Genomic DNA, 21,993 nt, shown 5'->3' with positions numbered 1-21,993 from the left:
GTTTTCTAGATGCAACCCTCGATTAACCTGTCTTTCCCCAGCTCAAAGTCTATTGAAAATCTGCGGATAGTTCTTTTTTGTTCTCGCTACAAAGAGCCATTGACTATATATTAAAATGATTGTCGAGAGGTAGAAGTGTGATATTTAAAGCAGAAAGCCTTTGTGGCTTAATCAATTAAGCCAAGCAACATTTGTACAATATTTTAAACGATGCTTCGGCTCTGAAAAAAAAACAGACCTCGCGAAACTTTACAATAGATGCATACGTGTGTGTATATACACTTATGTGAGTGCACATGTGTGTGTACGCGCATAGAAACCCGGCAAATTGTTTATTTACTCGGTCGCCTGCATATTCATTAGCTCTAATTATTTTCTAGTAACGAAAACACAAAAAGCTCGCTAAGACTCGGAATCCTTCAATTTCGCCTTTGTTCAGCCCTTCACTTGGCTTATTCGCAACTAAATCTGAGCCCCTCCAATTCGTGGTGGCAAACAAAGAAACTTTCAACTCCCTGTGCTAATGAAGGGCGCGGGCAGCCACCGCCGCGCAGGTACCGGAGCGGGCGGCAGCGGCATCGCCACCAGCGCTGGGAAGCACACGGTGCCAGGAGGGGTGGCAATGGCCGTAGCCCAGGGAGGAAACCAACCAACGACCAACCAAACAAATAAACTTTGATATGCCTTCAAGGAGCGCTCCGCTGCAGTTTATCTGCAGATGCAGTTTGCCTGTGCTCAGTGCGTGAGGATCGCTTCCAGAGCAGATGTATTATGTAATTTCCCTTGGAGCTTGGGAGGCTTTGCAGCTTTTCGGAATAATGAGGGGCTGAATCTACACGTACGCATTCATTCTGCAAAATCCGCTCGGAGGAATTGCAGTAGCTTAGAGCAACAGGTACACCCGCCCTGCGTGCCTCTGCGGGACGTGATCCTGTGCGGACGTCCCATTAATCTCTGCGTTTGGTTCTAAAATTAACCGGAGCGAGGGACAGAGTTGTCAGCGTAATGGGGAAATCTTCAGGGTGATGGCATCAGGAGAGCCTGAAAGTTGGGCAGCGTGGGGAGAGGATGCCTCCAAGTGCAGGGGGAGCAGTGACCGTGTCAGGTCCGCACAAAGCTCGCAGAAAGGCGGACGGGAGGGTATTTTTAGGAAGCATATCTAAATACACGGTGTATGAGTGAATGTAAGGGGAAAAAAAATGTTGTGGGTTGTAGAAGTTATCAAGTGGGATTTGCGGCGCGCTCTCTGCAGGAAACGAAAGCTGCTCCAGTTCAAAGCCACATGCACCAACGTGACATATAAGCCATTAAAATATCATCCTGACGGCTCATTTCTGCTTCATCATACATTCCCTAACTGCTTCCAGAAAGCAAGAAAAGAAGAAATGAAGGATGACCGCCCCGATGGAAGCGCCAAAGAGGTGGTGGGTTCTTACGGGGGGAGGGAGAGGGGGAGTATTGTTTTCTTCTTTCATTCTTTCTTTCTTTTCCCTTCCCCCTTCCCCCCAGTCACACCCCCCCTCCCCCTCTTACGCACCCCCCCCCTCAATTTTTTGCCAGTTCAGATATGAGGGGAAACCTTCAACAGGTCGAAGGGGTAAGTGCCGGGGAGGAGGGGGTGCCTTGGGTGGCTGCCCCCACCGCCTTCCCCAAGACTTGGGAGACAGCTCCTTGCCCTCGGGGGTCTCGGCAGGAGGAGGATCGGCCACCCCGGGGGAGAAGGGTAGGATCCCTGCGGGGCCCGGAGGCAGCGCCTCGGCGGCCCCGAACCCACGTGGGGCCGGCTCCCGGCAGCACCTCGGCGTGTGGGGCGGGCGCACGGAAAGAGAAACCCCGGGGTGCCGTCGAGGGGGGCACAGACTCTCACCACCAGCCCCGCGCCCACTGCCCGGGCCCTGGGGGCTGGCTGGGAGACACTCCGCAAAGCGGAGAGGGACGGGGGTCTGCGGACCGGGGCTGAGGTGGCCCCGGGCGGGACGGTGGCAGCTCGGTGGGGAAGGGCAACAGGGGGCCAGCTCGGTCCCGCGGTCGCTTGGGTGGCCGGGAGTGTTGAGCAGAAGGCGAGGGGAGCCGACAATGGTGAGACCCTTTGTACGGGGTCCCAAGGATGCGCTCCCCGCCCAGCGCCTCGCCCACCGCCGCGCCCGATGCCGTGGGGCCGCTCCTGGGGAGCCAGCGCTTCGGCACAGCGCGCCCTTCTTTATAGGCGGCTGCAGGAGGGACGGAGCCCGGCCGGCCCCCTCCGCCCCCACCCACATCCCACTCCCCGGGGCAGGGCCGGGGGAGCTGCCAAGGATCTGGGTGCTGCCGCCAGCACAGAGCAGCGCCCTCGGGGGGGGGCGGGACCCCATCCCTAAAGCCGCCCGGGAAAGGGGAGAGGCTCCCACATCGCAGCTGAGGGTGACCTATGACCCGAGCCTGGCTCCGTGTGCCAGCCCGGGGCACCGGGAGCTCCAAGTCCTACGGTTGCTTTGCCAGGCACTGCCCCCAGCCCTGGGCAGCCCTGCCGGGTTCGGTCTGTGCCGCCATCCCCGCTTGGGGAGCCCGACTGCTGGTCTCGGGGCTTTCTCCACCTGGTGCAGAGGAACTTTTTCCCTGCATCGACTTCTTCCCGGTTTTCCTGCGGGCAGAACAGGCTACTCGGCCGAACTGTCACACCCCGGAGCAGTGTCAACGAGCCCGGACGCCGGAGCTCCCGCGGGGGCTGCGGGCAGAGGCATCTGCTGGCCCCGCACTGCTCCGTGGAAGGCTGCACACCTCGCCCCGTACTCTGGGGAAGAGCGGCCAGATTACACCCGCGGCTGGCCCAAGGGAGCCTCGAGCTCCTCGGCGGCAACGAGGGCCCCGATGGGGTCTGGAACCCCGCAGCAGACCCCCAGGGCCACGGGACAGGGCCGCCCTGCCCAGACGGTGGGGCATCCTGCTCCCCGCTTTGATAGTGGCATGGTGTGATTAGAGAGGCTGCGAGGTCGTCCCTGAGCTTTAGCCAATATTTACTCAGTTCCACAACTGTTTTGCCTTCGGTTCTGTCATCTGGTAACCATTTTAAATATCAAATGCAGCAAATTTGTATTTATTTATTTCTTTTATCCAGTTTCAACAAGTTTCAGAGAACGCTTGGGAGCTGAGCACTCCCAGCTTCTCCATCCTACCCCATACGGCACCACTCCTGCAGAACTCTCGCCAGTAGGGCAGTGCTCACTGCTCTGGCTCTATAAACGTGTGAGCGTGAATGGAAATTGGCTAGTAAAATAATTCCTGAGGGTTTCCTCTGGTCCTTTTTATTTCGGTAGTAATTTTCATCACAGCAGTGAAAAGGTTGAAGGCATCAAATTATTCGTGATGGAGTGTGCCTGTGATAGGATGACGAAGTTTCATAATTAATATCATCAATTATTTGTGTTAGTATAGATTTTTATTTCCCAGCCCTGGAGTCTCAATAATAGTAATAGCAACAGAAATAGTAATAATAATCTCCTTCGGGGCCAAAATAAATAAATAAATAAATAAATAAATAAATAAATAAATAAATAAGGATTCTCCTCTGCTTTTTCTGTATTGTAAAACACTTGAGAATTTCAAAGGTATCTGGAAGAATTCGGCCTCGGCCATTGTATCAAAGCCCAGATCTGCACTCAGGGCTACTGCTGCCGCTCAAAGAGATGCACGAAGTTCTGCCTGCAGCAGTGACAGTGCTCTGCCTCGCAGAGTGCAAAGAGCAAGCTGAAAATTATAGGCAGGGAGAAGTGCCAGGGTGTTACAATGCTAATCCTTGCTGAGACAACAACTTGCGTTGGAGGCTCGCGGAGAGCCCGAAATTTAATTTCGGGAAGGAAGGATCTGTAAACAATACAGTTGAGTTGATAGAAACCCGCCTCACAACAGTCTGCCAGAAGGTGAATGTCAGATCAAAGGAGAAGTTGAAAAGATGCCCTTTCATAATTTTTTTCCCCCCTTCATCAGCCATGGAAACTTCATGACTCCATAAAACATGTGATGCTTTGCTGGGGAGACAGCCTCCAGTTTCCCCTAGAAGAAAGCTCCTCTCGCCCACCCCTCGCTGTTAACTCTTGGGGTTTGTTTCTCTCGGCGTTTTTTTCTTTCCTTCTTTTTGCCTCCACGGTGCCCGAGTCACACGTAGCCATACTTATTTCATATCACATACAAACTGCTACGCTCTTAACTTTCCACCCCTCTTCCCCAACAGGAACCAAGTCAGGAAATGAGGCACAAGACTCCCCTTGTAATGAGGAAAAGAAAACGACTTTACAGAAACATCCTGGAAAAGTCAAGTAAGTTGAAATATGTCTATTTTTTCAGTTCAAAGGAGACAATATTTTTTTCAGCTTAGTGTTTAACGTTCTTGCATAAACACAAATCAGCGACACAACGCCCCACCAGCAGCTGCCTAATCCCGCTGAATGCCTATTCATTTGGAGGTTCTAGAATTAATATTTGACGACTCTCTCATTGAAACAACAACCCCTGACCCCATGTGATTGCACTGTCACATTATTCTATGACATATTCATCTTGAATTCATTTACGGACGATTTGATTGGAATGAGGTTTGACATGTATTGGATCCTATTAAAGAAGAAGACTTTGATCTTGTTGATGGGGTTTACATGATATGTATCATCTTTACCAGGGCTACTAGGCTTCTACCATGTGGTGTCTAAGTAGTTAGTGACTGACAGCTTATCTGACAGGAATACCTTAATCTTGAGGTGCTGAATGAAATATTCTATTTAAAATAAGCATATGATTTGCTTGTCCTGGGGTAGCTCTAGGTCACAAAAAGTGAGAGACAAACCTAGGCACAAGTCCTTGCTCTTCTGATGGCTGAATTCCCTGAAATAAAGAAGTCCTCGTGTGTGGGAATGGGGCGAGGAAGTAGAAACAAAGGGAGTATGCGATCCCGAATCGCTCGGTGCCCCTCTCTGCGAGGAGATGCCGGGGGTATCGGCAGGCTCTCCCGAGCCATTTCTCCCGAGCAGCAGTGCCTTCTCCTGGCTCAGCCATTGCCCTCACGCCCTCCTGGCCCATTGCGAAGCTGTTGGCTGTGGGATCGCACAGGAACGCAACTCAGTCCTCTCTGTTTCTCTTCATTATTTTTTTTTCTTCCTCTGAGTAAATATTAGGATTTTCAGATTAATCCTTTCCTCCAGTCCAGGCGTTGAAGCCTACAAGGTAACTCCTGGAAGCTGCTGTGTGGGGATTTCAGGGCATCCCCTCACCGCCCAGATCGGTGGGGTTCTGGCCGTCTCATCGGGCAGGGAACGGTGCTCAGAGGCGGGAGGGCACGGCCGAGGGGCCGGAGGTCAGAGCCCGGGGCAAGACCTCTCCTTGCACTGAGCACAGCTTTAAGGGAGAGCAGCATTTGGCCCCAATTCAAAGAGCACAGCACGAGCAGTCCCGGTTTCCTGGGGTTTTGCCTATCGCCTTCACAGGAAGGTAGCAATAGGGAGAAGTGTCTTGCTACGTGGGGAGATTCACAGCAAAACCGTGGTAGCCGTGTTAACCGCTCTGTGCAACCAGGATGGGCCCATTCCCGGGGCTGTGCCGTGCAGGGCTGGTCCCGCAGGACTCGGTGCGGGCAGTGCCGGGGGCTTCATGTTGCAGCCACCCGCCAGTAGACAAGGGATGTAGGGCCAGGGAGAGGCATAGCCCTGGGGCCAAGGAAAGGAGAAAGGTGCCCCGGAGTCATCTTAGAGGAAAAAAATAAGACAAAAAAACCTGGTGCATCACCCACAGTCTCTCAGCTCTCTGGAGGAGATCTCCAGCACAGGCAGGCTTGAGGACAGCTGCTAGGAAAGTTGTACCCAGCACAGAGCTGTCGGGAGCACATGTTGATTGCCCCTGGATCTGTAACCAAGGGAGTACCAAGGTTCCTCTGTATTTCATCCTATCCTAAGGTCTACCCTATAGATCTCATTGTTCTAGCACTGGACCTACCCTGACGCCTGGCTCACTTTGAACTGAATGTTTCTGTTTTGCTGCTTGAGCATTGCTGCCTTCTGCCTGGAAGTGCTCAGGTTCATCCAGCTCAGCAGTCCCGGGGGGGGGGATCCAGGAGGGGATGCCCATACCGTAGCCAGGTGGGTGGAAAGGAAATAATAACAATAATAATAAAACCTTGGCCATGCACAGGCTGATGTTGACACAGTTGAGCGTTTGCCGAGCTCATCTGGTCACACACGGCTCGCAGAGCTGCCAAGAGCAGGAAACCTCTCTCACCCCCAGAGCGGCAGCCAAAGGGCCTCCTAACGGCGCTCGGGATTCCAAGCATCCCGCGAGCAGCGCCGAGCTCCTACCCCGCTATTCCCCTCCTCCTCCCCCCGTGCTGCCCTACCCTGCCGGCACCGGGAACCCCACCTGCCCCCCGGGACACGGGGGTCGGGGCTCGTTCACTCTTGGGAGCGAGAACGGGAGCGGGGTGCGAGCCGAGAGCCATTGGTGTCCAAACAGAAAGCACTGCAGTATCCGAAGTGAGCGCAGGACAAATCCGGTTTGAACATCTTTAATAGATAAACTGTTCCAGATGTATTCTCTCCTGACCGAGAAGTGTCAGAACTGGTGGATAACAAGTATGTAGAGGTGGAGGGTTTTCGGGAGGTTAGGGAAAGCAGCTTTGTTTGGAATTCACACTCTCAGTTCATTTGTAAGTAACAGATTCGTACTTCCTAACGTCTGCCTCTCTGAGCACTCCTATTGAGATGCTTATGAATAGGACCGCCAAAGCCATTCCCTAGAGCCAGTAGTAGGAAGTTAAGATACTATGAGGATGGCGTGTGCTGTAAAATGCCTGTGTAAACATGCTCTGACTGCTTCATTAGCCACTTTTCATCATATCCCTACTCGGAAAGACGTACTAGGATGTACCTACAGTCGGTGTCCAGAATATCACCTTTGTGTTATGGGGCAAATAGAGCGAGAGCCAAAGCTTCAGCCAGGCAGAGTGCTAGGCTGTGTCAGAAACGTGTTCTATGGGTGTCTCATGTTTACATCTCATCGTTCCCATTCATTGACTTGTAGCTTCTGTTCTGAGAGCAGCTGGTTTGACCGTGCGGAACATTTTCATATTTTGCCACTTACTTTAAAGGCATTTATTTTAAAAACTTGTGTGGAAGCGTGGAAACCTGTGATGGGAGCTTCATCTGTCACGACAGAGAGCATCCACGGGGAAGTGACAGCGAGGCAGGTACCGAGCTGCAGGAGCCGGGCTTAGGGAACTAATTGCTGCTTTCCCTTGTTCACTGGCAGAGTCCTCTTAGTGGTAGGACCCCAGATCTGGTGCTGCTGTAGGCAGCTACTTACAGTTGTGTTTCTTGTTCTCAAAGCACTCACTATCTTTCTTTTGCTTATTCCCATGGTCCATGGAATTTGTTAAGTTCACAATCCCCTTTTTACACTGAAGTGGGAGCTTCCTTCTGCACCCCAAGTTTATCTAAGCCTGTCAGGCCTCAGTGCACGGAGCCTAACTCTTAGCTTTAACTTTCAGCCCACACCCCTCGGGTCATGCTCTCCCCTCCAGGTGAGAAGCACACAACAGAGGCGTTACAGTTGTGTTGCAGTGCTTCTCATTAAGTCGTGGATGGGGATTTACTTGATTGTCAGAGAGAGACGGGAAGGGAGAGACTCCCTCTTCTGGGTTAAGCACTCAGCCCAAACAGCACGTTTTCTCGCATTGCCCGGCAGCCAACAACCAGATAACGCCAAAACTTGCTCAAGGCGGTGAACGGGACCTTTTCGAGAGCCCTTTGTTCGGCTGAGAGCCGCAGTACGAACCCGAGCACGGGAACGCGGCGCAACCCCACGGGGCGGCCAGCGGGGCTGAGCGCGGAGCCGGCCGAGAAAGCGCCGGGGCCCCAAACAAAGGAGGAGGCCGCGAGGAGCGGACGGGGCTTTCCCACCGGGGCTCCCGCTGCCCGTCGGGGCTTTGTTCACCCGCACCGGAGGCCGGACCCGGCGGCGGGACTGGGGGGCACACTCCGGCCACGGCCCCGGCCCCCGGCAGGGCTGCGGGAGGGCTGCGGGGCAGGGAGCCTCCGGTGGAGGCGCATGCTCAGTACTCAGCTCCCCGCAGCCCCCCGCCCGCGCCGAGCGATAACCCCTCGGTTCGGCGGCGGGACCTGTCAGCGGTGACGCCACGACGGCGGCTGCCAATGGGGGAACGCGGCGATTGTTTGGCCGCGGGGCCGTGCGAGGCGGCCCGGAGGCGGCGCGGTCCCGTCCCGCGGCCGCGCGGAGAGGGGTCTGCGGGGGCCCGCGGAGGCCGGGCCGTACGGGGACCTCCCCGGCCGAAGCCGCCGCCAAAAGCGAGCCCCCGCCACCCCCGCGCAGCCCACCCGCTGGCACCGTGCGCCCCCACCGCCGGAGCAGCGGGACGGGAAACTTTGGGGGGGGGGGGGAAGAAAGAAAGAAAAAAAACAAAAGTTTTCCCTCCCCCCCCTCCGTTTTTTCTTTGCTTTTTATTTATTTTCCCCCCTCCGTCTCTCTCTCCCCTCCGGCTTTTTAGCGTTAACAGCTAAAGAGCGTGGGTGCTCCGGGGATCCCAGTGATGGACCCCGCTGCTCTCTGCGGGCGGAACGCTGCGCTGAGATTCGTTGACCCGGGGGGAGCTTTACGTCCCCATCTCCGCCACCCCCCGCAGCCCGTTCCACGCTGCCCGGGCCTCGCCGCGCAGCCCCCCGCCGCTGGGTCCCGCCTCGGGCCGCACCAACACATGGGGCACCGCCACCATCCTCATCTTCCTCCTCAGCATCACCTCGCGGCCCTAAAGCTCGGCCCTGCCCCTCAGCCCCACCGCCCGCACCCGCAGGGCCCGGCTCAGCCTCTCTCCGGTCACACAGAGGCGTTCGGCCCGGCGGCGGCCCCCTGCCCCGTGTCCCACACAGCTGCTGTCAGGGACCCGGCCATGCCCGGGCTGAGCGAGCAGCACCCCGCTGCCCGATCTCACCAAGGACTGTTTGTCTCGACAACAGGTAGCTGCCCCGGACACCGCGGGCACCACCGCCCCTCGGAAGCCGGGAATCCCGCGCTGTTCGCTGGACTCCATGAGCAGCCGCCCCATGCAGCTCCAGGTGGCCATCTAAACGGACAGATAAGGCTGGGGTTACCTGGAGAAATGTACGCCAAGGCTGAACATTTCACTCCAGTGCCAGCCTCCAGGACAGAGCCTTTTGCTGCTTCTTCGCTTCATAGCTACGGTGGCATGAACCTGAACGTGAACCTGGCTCCGCACCACGGCCCGGGGGCCTTCTTCCGCTACATGCGGCAGCCCATCAAACAGGAACTCATCTGTAAGTGGATTGAGTTGGAGCAGACTCCCAAAAAATTATGCTCGAAAACTTTCAGCACGATGCACGAGCTGGTGACTCATGTCACCGTGGAGCACGTTGGAGGACCCGAGCAGTCCAATCACATATGTTTCTGGGAAGAGTGCCCGCGAGAAGGGAAACCTTTCAAGGCCAAATACAAACTCGTAAATCACATCCGAGTCCACACAGGTGAAAAACCTTTCCCCTGCCCTTTCCCAGGCTGTGGCAAAGTGTTTGCCAGATCAGAGAATCTCAAAATACACAAAAGAACTCACACAGGTCAGTATGGAAAGCTCTATTTACTCTCTCTGTATTATTCAGCATACTGTTTTGCTTTATTTTCTTTTGAACGTGTCCTTTGCGTTGTTGTTGAATGCACGCCAAGTCCTTCTGGAAAATAAATTCTCGAATTTGTTTGCTTCTGTGCCGCTTGGAGGGAGGGGGGGAAAGACGGAGGGGGGGGAGGAAAGGTGAGCGAGAACAAATCTCAGGATTCTCGTCCATGTTTTTCTTCTGGTTTTGTGGCTGTGAGGTTTGTGCGAGGAGAGCGGTGACCATACCGAGTGGTAGAGCTGTTGCTGCTGCTTCACACGGGCGTGGATTTCTTTCTTTCTTTCTTTTCTTTTTCCTGTTGGCAGTTTAATGTAGTTGTGGGGAGGGGGGGGAAATGAAATCATTGTGCAAGCTCCCAAATTAAAAGTGAACAATAGGACTTACAACTTGTCTAGTCAGTTTTGAGTGATGTCGCTGAGATGCTGCTGGTCGAACGTTGTGAGAATAACACAGCTGCGACCTTTTCGTTCAACAGTTTTGTTTTGGGCAGAAGGAGTTTCCAATGTTTGATCTGAATAACACTGACATATTTAATGAGTATTGCCATCCACGAACTCCGTGCGCTCGCAGATACGGGGAGCAGCAAGTTCTGAATCTCGGGAGGGAAAAAAAAAAAGAGAAGAACCCCCGGTATTGTTTCGGCCTGTACGGTTTGAGATGTCATTTGCAGATCTGTGAAGCGAAATTGGGACATGTGTCGGGAGCGTCTGTTGGTTCTGGCTAACAGAAATAAAGTCATTCGGTGGACGATCTCGCAAAACTGTCTTTGAACTCTTCCGGCCAGGAAAGCATTTATAATTAATGAAATGACACGTAGAAAGTTTTCACACTTGCAGGAGCAGCTTGTGAAGTTGTATTAATTAGTTTAGCAGCCGGTGTTTGTAGTCTGTAGCGTTGGGTTGGTGGGTGTTTTTTTTCCCCCTTTTTGTCTTTTTCTTTCTCCTCTTTTTGTATTTTATTTTATTTTTTATTATTATTTTTCTTTTCTCCTAGGGACTATTAGAAATAAGCCCTTTTTGGAACATTTAATCTGTTCCAGTGTCGGGTTTTCCACCCCCACCCCCTCCTGTACTGCCTTATGCACTGCGAGGGAAACTCCATAATCCTATTGTAAGATCTGCTTACAGCCAAACGATTTTTTTCACCCTCCAGTTCCTAAAAGTCCCCTTCCCCCCACGCTCGCTGCGGCCCGACCTTCGAGGAGCCGCGTTTTTACGATACAACCCGACGTGCTGTAATATGCATGACATCTATCCTAATTTCGTATCGTATCGCCTAAGCATAGCGCGGAGGTTTTACAGCGAGCATCACTCGTCACCTAATTATTTTTCCATCGCTCTGTGAGTAGCTCATCTGGGCGGGGGTGGGGGTGGGTGGCAAAGCGGAGCTGGGTTCCTCTCTCTTCGTTCTCGGCCCCTTTGCGAGAAGAAAGGAGCGGCCCCGGGTCACGCAGCTTGCAGCCGGATCGGAACAGGTACAGCCTTCGCCCGGCGGAGCTCATCCCCTAATGACGGCGTTTTTCTTAAGTAAACAAACTTTTACTGCTCTTTAACGGCCTCACTGTTTGAAGTCTCTGAAGCAGAAAATGGTTAAATTCTTGGGGAAAGTGACCTACATCGGCGAGGCAGGTTCAGGGCAGAGCCGCGATCGGAGCCGTGCGTTTATTAAACATAATTCCGCGCGTCTGTACTTTTCACTTTAACGTTCCCGGTGATTAATTGCTGTATTGTGAAAACTCCTGCGGGGCCTTTATGGTTCCACCGTTTCTATTAAACACCCAGAAGTTGTCAAAAGCGAAATGTTTCTGAAACCCTAATAGAACTCGCTACAAATTATTCATGAAGACAGTTCTAGATTCAACAGGAAAATTATTGCCTCCTCAAATATTAATGACCGCCGCTCTCTCCGGGGCCGGGGAGGGCTCTCTGCCGGGGCTCTGCTCCCCAGGCCCGAGGTTCCCGTGAGCCCGAGGTAGGGGGGGTGCAGGGGGCCGGGCCGGCTCCCGGCGCTGCCTCCCGGGGCCCTCTGCGGGCGCTGCCCGCCGCCCCCGCTCCCCGCCCGCAGCCCGAGGCCGCCGCCTCCGGCCCCCCGCCCCCCGGAGAAGTTGGTAAATACCTTAATCCACTCCCGGAGACGGGGGATTATGCCACAATTTCCGAGCAGAGAACGGTTTTGCGCAGCTACAAGTGGGGGGGTAACATGGCGGGTTGGGTCCTGCTCTTCTCCGTCGACCGGAGAACTCTCTGAGAGTCCGCATCGCAGCACTTCTGTGCCCGGGCCGCCCTGGGAGGACGGCACCGTGTCCTGTCCCCTGCGGGTGGGGTTCTCACGTAAGAAAACCCTCTCTCGGGAAAGGAATACAGCTCGGTTGGCTCCTCTTTACCGAGGCGTTCTTAGAATGCAACCCGGGCGGCTGCGGAAGCGCTGCCCTCTCCCCGCTGCTCTCTGACTGCACGAGGGCTGTTCGGCGCCTCTCTCACGGGGTTAAGCGAAGTTTAACGTTTTTCAACTCTGGAGGAAGCAGAACGCGCCTCAGCCGCCTTTACCTGATTGTAACTCACGTTGCACAACCGGAGCGCTTATGAGGATGGCTTTCCCTGGGGCCTCCTAACTTACTGCTTGCTTGTACTACACTAATATCCTTGATTTGTTGTCTCAACGTAGATGCTGAAGGTCAAATTGTTGCCTTACGTGAAGCTGTAATTAGATTATATGCGTGCGTGCATATGCACCGCTGTATACCGACAGCATTTGGTTATGGACCCGCATCAATTTCTCCGAGACCTTATTTCTAACCTCTCCCCCTTCTCCCCTATGCCAGGTGTTTACCAATCCTCTGTGCAAATGTTAAGCTGAGACCATCAGTGGGTATTCCGGCGGAAGGGACACGCTCGAAGTGCGGAGCCGTGAGCCTTTTCCCACCCACCTTGCATAAAGTGCATTCATGTGAAATATTTGGAATGCTTTCCTTTATGTGCCCGTGCTCACAGCCAGAGCGAGGTGGGCTGCGCCCCTCCGAAATTCGATCGTGACGATCCGCCATGGGATAAAAACAGCCAACAAATTAAAAACCCGAAGCCCGGAGCCTTTACAAATGTTCCGGGTCCCTTCCGCCACACACACGCCATGATGGGAGCGCAGGGGCTTTGTTTACACTTGACGATTAGGGTTCGGCTGCACATCTCGTGGTGTCCCCTGTACCCCGATACTTCCTTAGTCAAAGGGATAAGGTTATTTTTTCCCACCCGGCTGCTGCAGGACCTGAGCGCTCCTTGCCAAGCTCGGTTTGCAGTGTGCCATTGTCAGTGACAATAACGCAGTCGTCGTTTCAGCCCGAAGTCTCCGTGGCACATTTCCTGGAAAGCTGCCTCTATTTCTTGTACCGTGCCCGGTCCACACCATCCCAACTTACGCGTGACTTTGGCAACACAATTATATTTCTATTCTGCTTAACGTCACTTATCATATTACTAGACAAATTAATCCCGACTGCGATTCCTTCCATGACTGAGTAGGTTCAAATGAAAAGAGAATGCTATCCCAGACAGAGCCGTGCCCCGGCCTACACTTTCTCCTGCCGAATCCCTCTCGTTTCGCCCACACCATCGATGTCTTTTAGAAAGATGCTGTGCTTTGCCCTACTGTGTCAGCAACTGGGGAGCGGGGAGGGGAAGGGGGGCGCGGATCTTCTGCAGGATCTTAATCAGTGCGAGAAAGGAGTGTATGGGATGTGATCTGGAGAGGTGACGAATAATATTTCCACGTGCACCTTCGGGAGTGTGAGAAATGTATTTAACGTAAAAACGTATTCAGAGATAAATCACTGCCCGCTCATTCTGCAGGACACCGGAGTCCGCAGGGACAGAGCACATTGTTTACCCAGAACGAGCACTTGGCCTCGAAGTTTTCCTGATCTGGGGGCTTTGTCTTGTGCACAAAACCTCACGTTGACACCGAGGGCAGGGGCGGGAAGAGTGGCCCCGGGCCGGCCGGGCGGAGAGCTCCCGCTGCGGGGCCGGGTGGGCAAGAGGGGATCGCGGCGGGGAAGGGCCGGGGCTGGCGGGGCCCGAGTGGAGCGGCCCCAGGGGAGCTGTGCAGGGACTAAGAGGGGGAAAGTGGGGTCGGGGTGGGGGGGCTGCCCGTAGGCCCCGGTACTAACGGCTCTGCTCTCCCTTTGCCACCCGCAGGGGAGAAGCCGTTCAAATGTGAATTCGAGGGCTGCGACAGACGCTTCGCCAACAGCAGCGACAGGAAGAAGCACTCGCATGTCCACACCAGCGACAAGCCCTACAACTGCAAAGTGAGAGGCTGCGACAAATCCTACACCCACCCCAGCTCCCTGAGAAAACACATGAAAGTGCACTGCAAATCCCCTCCTCCCAGCTCTGGCTACGAGTCCTCCACGCCCTCCTTGGTGTCCCCCTCCTCGGACTCCGGCCGGGACCCCCCCGCCTCGTGTTCCCACGCCGAGCCCTCCGCGCCCGCGCCGCCCGCCGCCAACCTGAGCGAATGGTACGTGTGTCAGGGCCGCCCCGCGCCCCCCGCAGCCCCGCCGCCCCCGCGCCCCGCCGCCCATCCCCGGCCCCGCTGCTAGGGAGAGCGACGGGAGCGGGAGAGCGGCTGCGGGAGCGGGAGAGGAGGGGACAGGCCTTGGCCTCGGCCCCGGGGAGGCAGAGCCGCGCTGCCGGACCCCGCTGCTCCCGCTCGGCCGGGCCAAGCTGCCTCCTTCCTCCGTGCGCACCGCCGGCCGATCGCCTCACTCCTGCCTGGCCACAAGCGCACTGAGTTGCTGCAGCTGCTTCCTTTTTCCTTTCCTTTTTCCATTCCTTTTCCTTTATCCCTTTTCTCTCCCTTCCCTTTCCTGCTTCCCACCCACAGTGGTTTCAGACAGATTCGCAGCTGTACAGGTTTTCTCTTGTCAACAGTGTCTCGTGCTGAAGTGTTCTGTTCGTTCACTACTTTCTGTGAGAGTGTTGTTTTGTTTGTTTGTTTGTTTTTTTAAAGAAAAAAAAAATACACAAACAATTATTTGTTACCGAATTGTACAGAATTAATCCATTAAATTCTTTCGTTAATTAACTCTCTCGATGGACGTTTCTGTAAAGAATCTCCCACCGTTCCCTGCAGCAGTACGTAACAATACATGCAGCTATCTATTTCCCCCAGTGGCTAACACAGGCGGCCCAGGAGGTGTGGGGCTGCACGTTCCTTCGGCTCTGACTCCCCCAAATCCCCCCCCTTATTCCACCCCAGGTGAGGTCTCTGTCTGAGGAGGGGGAGCTGGGGGGGCTGAGGGCACATCTGCCAATGACGTCACGCAGCGGGTGGGGGCCTTGTGCCCCCCCAGCTGAACGGGGCCGGTGCCATTGCTTCACGGTTGTGCCCTGCGGAGCGCTCCCGGTGCCGGTGCTCGCACAGCGCGGCTGGGGCATGCCCCGGAGCTTCAATCTAGACCCTACACAGACATACACAGCTCATTCCTCTAGGCGAAATAAAGAAGGAAGGAAGGGGGAAAAAACAAAAACAAGAAAACAAGCAAACAAAATAAAAAAGGAAAAAAAAAACAAAAAACAAACAACAGAAAAAGAAACCCACAAAAAAACAAAAAGAAAATCCCAAACCAAAACAAGTACACAAAAGCCTCCAGTGGGGTAGCTTGAAACTGCCGAATGGTACCGTTTTAATTACTTTAATGATGTTTAAGAATAGCAGATAGTATAGGCAAATAAATAGCACGGGCTGCTGGAAGGGGTTCCCACGGCTCGCTGGTTGCTGTGGGCGGCTTTGAGCTCTTCCCCTGTGCCCTGCACACCCCCTCCGCCCAGGTGGCTGCGGCTGTGTCCGGCGAACACACACGCACGTACACACGTGTGTGTTTATTGATGTCAAGATAAAAGAGAGAGGAAAACAGATAGCCGGTCAGTGGCAAACCCAGCTCCTCCTGCTGCAGCCGAATGTTGTTCCCAAGGCACTAAGTTCCCGCTTTACCAGCACAGACCCGACTATTCTGGGGGTTTGTGAACCTCGCTCCTCGCCGTGTGTCAGGGCGAGAGTGTCCCGTTGGGTCAGGGTTGGGTGCGCAGCCCACACTGGGCACTGCTCCCTTCTGCCACGCAGCCCCAAACTCACACTGCAGAACCGGAGCCGGCTGCGGGCAGAGGGCTGTGTCCATCCTGTCCCCAGCTCTGTTTAGTTCTTTATTTCTCTATTTCCAGAAGTGTTTGGATGTGCAGGCTAATCACCTTTAATTTTTCATTTGCTTGTTACAGATGTCTGCCCCGTTGCTCTCAAGGTAATCTAGACAGACGCAGCTGAAAGCCTGAATCTTATGCCTTAGACATCAAAGAAAGCTCGCACAAAGAAGTATTTCTTCACAACGGTGAATCTTCATGGTAAGTTAGGATTTCTATGGCAATAGGCAAGTCATACTTAAATAGTGAAAGGCGAAGTCTGGAGCCCGTCCAGTCTTTTCATTAAGGACATAATATTTACGTCTAACGGGCCCTTTTTCTTGTGTATACAAGTATATATTTTTGTTTGACGCCAACTAAATCATTTTCATTTAATTTCCGGTAAACAAAACCCACGCGAACAGGGCACTTGTTCCAGATCATAATAAAAATGGATAAGAATGTCGGGAAGAAAAGGCCCGCCTGAACCGCCGCCTCGGCTCACTTTTGTTTCTGCTTTCTGCCGGGATCAGAGAATGCGTTTGGGATTTGAGGGCGAGTTTCTAAAGGCAAGGAAATGGTTTTTAAGGGGGAAAAGAAAAGGAGAAAGGTCTAATCAAGCTCGGGTTGTTCAAAGGGCCTGATTTTGGGGTTGAAAGTGTGAGTTTTATGGTGCATCAGCATGCCACGTTAGGATCGCTATGGTAATGAGGAGAGCAATAGCAAGCGGCCTTCAAAGGAGGCACACTCCATTTGAGACAGTCTATTAAGATACATTTGCACTGACCTTTGGTTTCATGCTAGCTTAATACACTCAATCTGCCCCTCGCTACGGACATGCTTCTTCCACCCAAGGCCCTTCTGCCGGGCTGGGCTCTGCCGGGCTTCACCCTCGCCCCGAGCGGGCTCCGCTCCCCTCATCCCCCCAGAGGGGCAGCTCTGTGCTCCGCCCGCGCTCCCCTCACCCCCAGCCCCTCGGTTGGACGGGGAAGAACCCCTCTGGCGACCGCCCCACGGAGGGGCTGAGCCGGGGATGTCACCACGACCCGCGGCTCCGCTCAGGGCTCGGCCCGAGGGACCCACCCCGCAACCCCCGGGGGCGGGGAACTTGACACCCGCATGGCCGGGGCCATGGGCGCTGGGCCATGGGCCCGGGAAAGTTAGAAGTCCATGTTCCAGTAATTGTCTTGTTGTTTATTTTATCCAAGTACCCTGGTGAATAGGGGAAAAATAAACACGGTGAAAAAAAATTCAAACAGTTGAGTCGTCTTTAGTGCCAGCCCTTGTGGTTGAATAAAAAGGATGGTCCAATTTCTATTGAGCTGAGAAATCTTTGAAGTGGGAGTTATTATCTGAGAAATTCCTGCTCGTCGTCCTAACAACGCTGATGAAACGTAAAAGGTTCTTTGTCAGCGATTTGTTCTCCTCTCTGTCAAACTCACCCTGCCCGTTAGCTTTAAACCGTTTCTAAAGAGATAAAATCAAACTTTTAAAGATAACTTTGGGGGCCCAGAGGGTGCGGAAAATACCAAACTACCGAATCCTGTGTATAGACATACATCTGGATCTACGTGGCTGCGTCTGTGTGAAACTGCCTGCGTACAGATGTCCATAGATGTCTGTATGACCTTACTGCTCGAAAGTTGAAATGATGTCCACTTTGGCATTTTATCCTCTGAACTTTTCCGTCTAATAAATTATTCCTCCACATATGCTGCGCAGAATGCAGCTCCTGAGAGAAGGCAGAAACGTTGGGTCTCGTTGCCACCAATATGTGACCAAGAAACGTGTTCTTTCACTAGAATGAAAGCAACAGCAAAGACATCAGAGTAAAAGTCTTTGATCATTTGAACAGTCCGAATACCTATTAAGCGTGTATATACTGCAATGTATCGAAGTGGTTAACGCATTCAAAGCGATGGCTTCCATATGCTCCCATGTTTTATTGTCCGTAAGTGTAAAGATAGCCCAACCGCATCCCTTTTGTATCTTCATTTGATAAACATCACCGTGTGTACCGATTCCCCGATCAAGATTTATTTAGGAGTTTCCCATCGGAGATCATTAAAAGCTCTGTTTGTAAAGCGGATTCCTCGAAGTTGTAACTCATCGGTGTACTTCTGTTTTAGTTGCTACACAGTGATCTGAGCCCAATACCGCCGTTCTAAGCAACCCCAATAATTTAATGGGACTTTTCCTGAGTAAAGACCGAGTCAAACTGCGGCGGAGGGGGTATTACTATTATTAATATTATTGTTATTATTAATTCTGGGTCTTGTCATATTTATGGGGAAATCTACCACATTCCTCCTGAACTGTACAGAGAAGAAACACCTCTGAAAATGTAGCTCGCAAAAAAGCATTTGCAATGTTGACATCCTGTACCTGACTTCTTAAATTCCCTCTTTTTCTTCATCACGTGTTTGGTAACGGAAGAACTTTCTGTTGTGCTCTTGAACGTACTATTTATTTTTAATATTTGGATTTTTTTTTTACGATAAATATTTATAAACGTATCAATTCTGGGGTTATTTTTACAAATGTGCACTTTTAAAAAGACGTGTTTGTACCGACGATGCCGAGCCGTTCCCAGAGCGCTGTAATTCGTCCTTCTGTTGGTTTTATATTCGTTGAAAAAAAGATTTCCCGAGCGGTGTAATGTCGATGTGGTGTATGATATACGGCGTGTTTTTTTGTTGGTCTTTATCCTCTCCTAATGTTAATCGTTTTAGGTTGGCATTTGCATTAAAAGAACAAAACCAAACCAAAGCACCTCTTTGGCTTCATTTCGGGGACAGCTTTTTTCCTTTTCTTTTTCTTTTCTTTTTTATTATTATTTATTTATTTATTTCAGAGCAGAGGATTCCAGTGAATTCTTTAAACGTTGTCCGAAGTGCAGCGTGCGAACGCAGAACCCGGTGACCTGAGTTCCCTTAGTGAGCCCCGTCTCTTTCTTGTCTGCCCCCTCACTCCGCGGTTCCGGGCGGGCTGCTCCACTCTCGGGAGGTCCCCGACCGCCGGGGATGGGAGCGGGGCTCCGGGCAGAGCCCCCCCCCAGTACCGCTGTTTCTGCCTCTGTCCCATCAGGGGGGTTTTCTTGGCAGTGGGGTAACACTGTTTGAAGAGATTTCTCCCCAAAGTGAGTCCCTGACACAGTGCCACTTATTTGATGAGGATTTATACGTATATATTTAAGAGAGGAAATTAATTCATCAGCTGAAGTAGCATGAAGATAAACCTTCCGGGCCTTGTATATTGCACGGACTGATTTTGACGCCTTGCAGCTCCCACCTCGCTCAGAATCCCCTTAGCAGGGCTGCTCAGAGCCCAGCTTTGCTATTTGGGTGGATGCAGCCCTGGGCACAGCAGCCCTAACCCCTACAGCCCTAACCCTTTGGTGCGCATGCGTGCTGCCTTTAACTTCTTTTTAATGGAAAACTTGAAAGAAGTTGGCTAACACACAGAGATGACAAAAAGTTGGCTTTGGGCGGCACGAATATTGTCACTAAGAATGCGTCTGACTACAGAAAGGGAGAGAACGAAAGAAAGTAAAGAATTACTGGAAGAAAGAAATGAAAGAAAAAGAAAGGAAAACATTTTTGCTGATGTGTAGAAGACCAAACAAAAAAATGGCACAAAAAGGCAAGGAGGGCTAACAGTACATGCTAATTAAAGAATACAATTCTATGGTCTCTAATGATTGAGCGAAGACATGTACTTATTGCACTTGACTGTCAACAAGGGAAGGAATGTCCCCTCAGACAGCATGGTGAGAGACGTGTGGGCATTATTAGTGGCCCTTTAAAGACATTGCCTTTTCTTTCTCAATGCTGACAAACCATTTTGGAGGGAACCATCCCCTGTTGCTTCCTATCATCGATCCCAGTGCAAGCCCCTGCATTGTGCAAGTGCATTAATTAAAGACCATTCATTTAACAAAAGCACATTGTATGTTCAGGAAAGGAAGATTAGAAATATGAATCAGTAACCAAAGCCCATTTCCGCCACGATATTGGGAGAAGCAGAGGGGCAGGAGGGGCGGTCAGACACACCGAGTTGGACGGAGTAGTTTGGGACAGAAGCCTTGAATCGGTTTACATTGCAAAGACATTGTCAGTGTCTGAATGTGCAGAGTTCTGCCCGCCCCCCCTCCCCCCACTCCTTTCCTAGGGGTCGGACCCGCAGTAACCCGGGGCTGAGCCCATGCTCGGGGACCATCTCCCCAAAGGGGATTTTCCAGCTATCTCCGTGCACACACATACGGGCACATACACACACACACACGCTTACTCATCCCTCCCCATCCCTTCGCTGTCTCGATTTTTGCAGCCCAAAGGGAAACCCAGCTGGTCCGGCGAGGCCGGCCGCGACACGAGCGTGGCTTATCGCGATAAGGTGGAACAGGAGCGCGGAGGTTACGCGGGGGAAGGAGAGAAGCCGGCTCCCCAGCATCGCCCACATGACTGCTAAGCGGCTCCAGCTCCGCTAAAACCTCTGGGCCATATGTTAGTTTATTTATACCCTTTGTCTTTTCCCGTGTTGCCTGATGCAAAGATAGTCCTGAGGTACAAATGAAAGTAAGCAAGAGTGAATAATCAAGGGAGTGCCTGCTAAAGGGATATGTAATATCGCAGATCCCAACAGAGCACAGCGTTCCCATGGTTATAAGAGGGCCAGAATAGCAATTAAAGCTTTTAGTTAAAACCCTCAGATTTTTAATGCTGAATGACACATTGACTCCATTTTCTCGTGGATGATTTTGAGTTTTTCACGATTACTCTGGGGAAGGAGAAAGAGGGGGAACGACAGAAGTCACCACAAAAATAACATTAAACACACACACACACAGAATAAAACAACAACATCAACGGAAGTAGCATGGGGGATCAAGGTGTTCCTAACGATGGCAACAGCATACAAAAACCTCCTCAATTTCTCCGTGAAGCTGAATTGGGTCTCATCTTGTTCTGAGACGCCCGAGGGATGGGAGAGGATCGGGACCCGCTGCTCTGGGCATAGGGCTCCTTCCTCAGCCTCGGTTGGGAGCACGTTAGGCAACAATGAAATATTGATAGCCTTCGTTTTATTTTATTTTGATTTGATTTTCAGCAAAATAGACAGGACACCCAATAAAATCGGCTATTTATCTTTCCCCCCTCAGGTCAATGCCACCCAGAGGATCGGCTCCTCACTGCTGCCAAACCTTCTTCGGGTCGCTGTGTCGGTGATGGGTGGACGTGAAGAGCCACCCCGGGGTGCACGGGGAGAGGGTGGGGGTCCCGAGTGCGTTCCCTGACGGCGCTGCGCCGCCAGCGGCCCCTGCCCCCACTCTGCTGCCCCTCGGGATACCTGCTTGAGCCCGCCTTGAAGCCAAACAAAAGCACACAACTCCCCCTTTTCCCCCTCCCTCTCCCTTCCCTCCCCACCCAGCAGTTATGGGAAGGAAAAAAAAAAAAAAAAAAAAAAGAAAGAAAGAAAAAAAGAAGAAAAAGTATTGTCCAACTTTTGACCAGCCTCTGCTGGCTTAAATTATCCTCTACCCTGGGGGGCAACAGTGTAGCAATGGGAGCTCCCGCGGGCGGCGGGGAAACGGGGTGCAGCTGAGATCGGTCATAGCCGGGCTGCTCTGCCGCTGCCCTGCTGCTCCTTCAGGGCCGGGGGTGGTGGGGCTGGAAGTCCTGGAAGGGAACTCAGAGGGAGGGCTCAAGGGGGAGGTTTTGTTCTCTCTACCTGAAGACGGATTAATCCTCGCATACAGCTGATAAAGATGAAGATCTTGCTGGGAGAATAGGGAAAAATCGGTAGGAAAAGAAGGAAGGAGTCACTGGATTGTTATTGTCTAGAAAGCGGGCCACCTTTAAAAACCTGTTGTAGAAATACAGAGACTCCTTTAAGTGTGAAATATCATTTCATTGTAAATAGCCAAAAAAAGAGTCGGTAATCCAACTTCCGGAAACTGTTCTGAATTATTTCAGCAGACTCTTTTAAAAGGGGATTAGCAGGGCTTTAGGGGCAAAATCCTTCTGTTTTATTCAATCTCTGATTTTATGTTATAATTACTAGATGTAAAGACTCGCGAATTAGTATGCAGGCGTCGTCCAGACATTATGCAGGTGCTATTCTAATCATTCAGCTTTTTAATTAAGGAACGAGGTAAGAAAACAGAA

General features: G+C 52.4%; 1 protein-coding gene across 7 annotated transcripts; it reads left to right on the top strand.

Moving 5' to 3' along the window:
• Positions 1-714: 714 nt before the first annotated feature.
• ZIC4 (Zic family zinc finger 4) lies at positions 715-18,595 on the top strand. Of its 7 annotated transcripts, none has more exons than XM_015871893.3 (5): positions 715-1,424; positions 4,208-4,292; positions 8,988-9,602; positions 13,844-14,168; positions 15,926-18,595. In XM_015871893.3, coding segments are annotated over exons 1-5 (1,251 nt in total). In that variant the 5' UTR covers positions 715-1,199; the 3' UTR covers positions 15,927-18,595. The 7 variants fall into 7 exon arrangements, with proteins under 7 accessions (XP_015727379.1, XP_085369683.1, XP_085369684.1 ...); XM_085513557.1 differs by lacking the exon at positions 15,926-18,595 and having other exon boundaries at positions 13,844-13,956; positions 14,040-14,735; XM_085513558.1 differs by lacking the exon at positions 15,926-18,595 and having other exon boundaries at positions 13,844-14,735.
• The last annotated feature ends 3,398 nt before the right edge of the window (positions 18,596-21,993 follow it).

The sequence above is a fragment of the Coturnix japonica genome, chromosome 12 (genome assembly GCF_054131305.1).
Source record: "Coturnix japonica strain WE chromosome 12, WE-NBRP24, whole genome shotgun sequence".
Lineage (NCBI taxonomy): Eukaryota > Metazoa > Chordata > Aves > Galliformes > Phasianidae > Coturnix > Coturnix japonica.
The sequence above is the reverse complement of the archived record's forward strand: the minus strand, read 5'-3'. Positions and strand labels throughout refer to the sequence as shown.

Bases quoted from the DNA above. Each gene is read 5' to 3' on its own strand.
- ZIC4 (XM_085513555.1), top strand. From the start codon at position 8,564: ATGGACCCCGCTGCTCTCTGCGGGCGGAACGCTGCGCTGAGATTCGTT. The intron at 9,603-13,843 runs GTCAGTATGGAA...TGCCACCCGCAG, and splicing joins ACACAAAAGAACTCACACAG to GGGAGAAGCCGTTCAAATGT. The intron at 13,957-14,039 runs GTGAGAGGCTGC...CCCTCCTCCCAG, and splicing joins ACAAGCCCTACAACTGCAAA to CTCTGGCTACGAGTCCTCCA.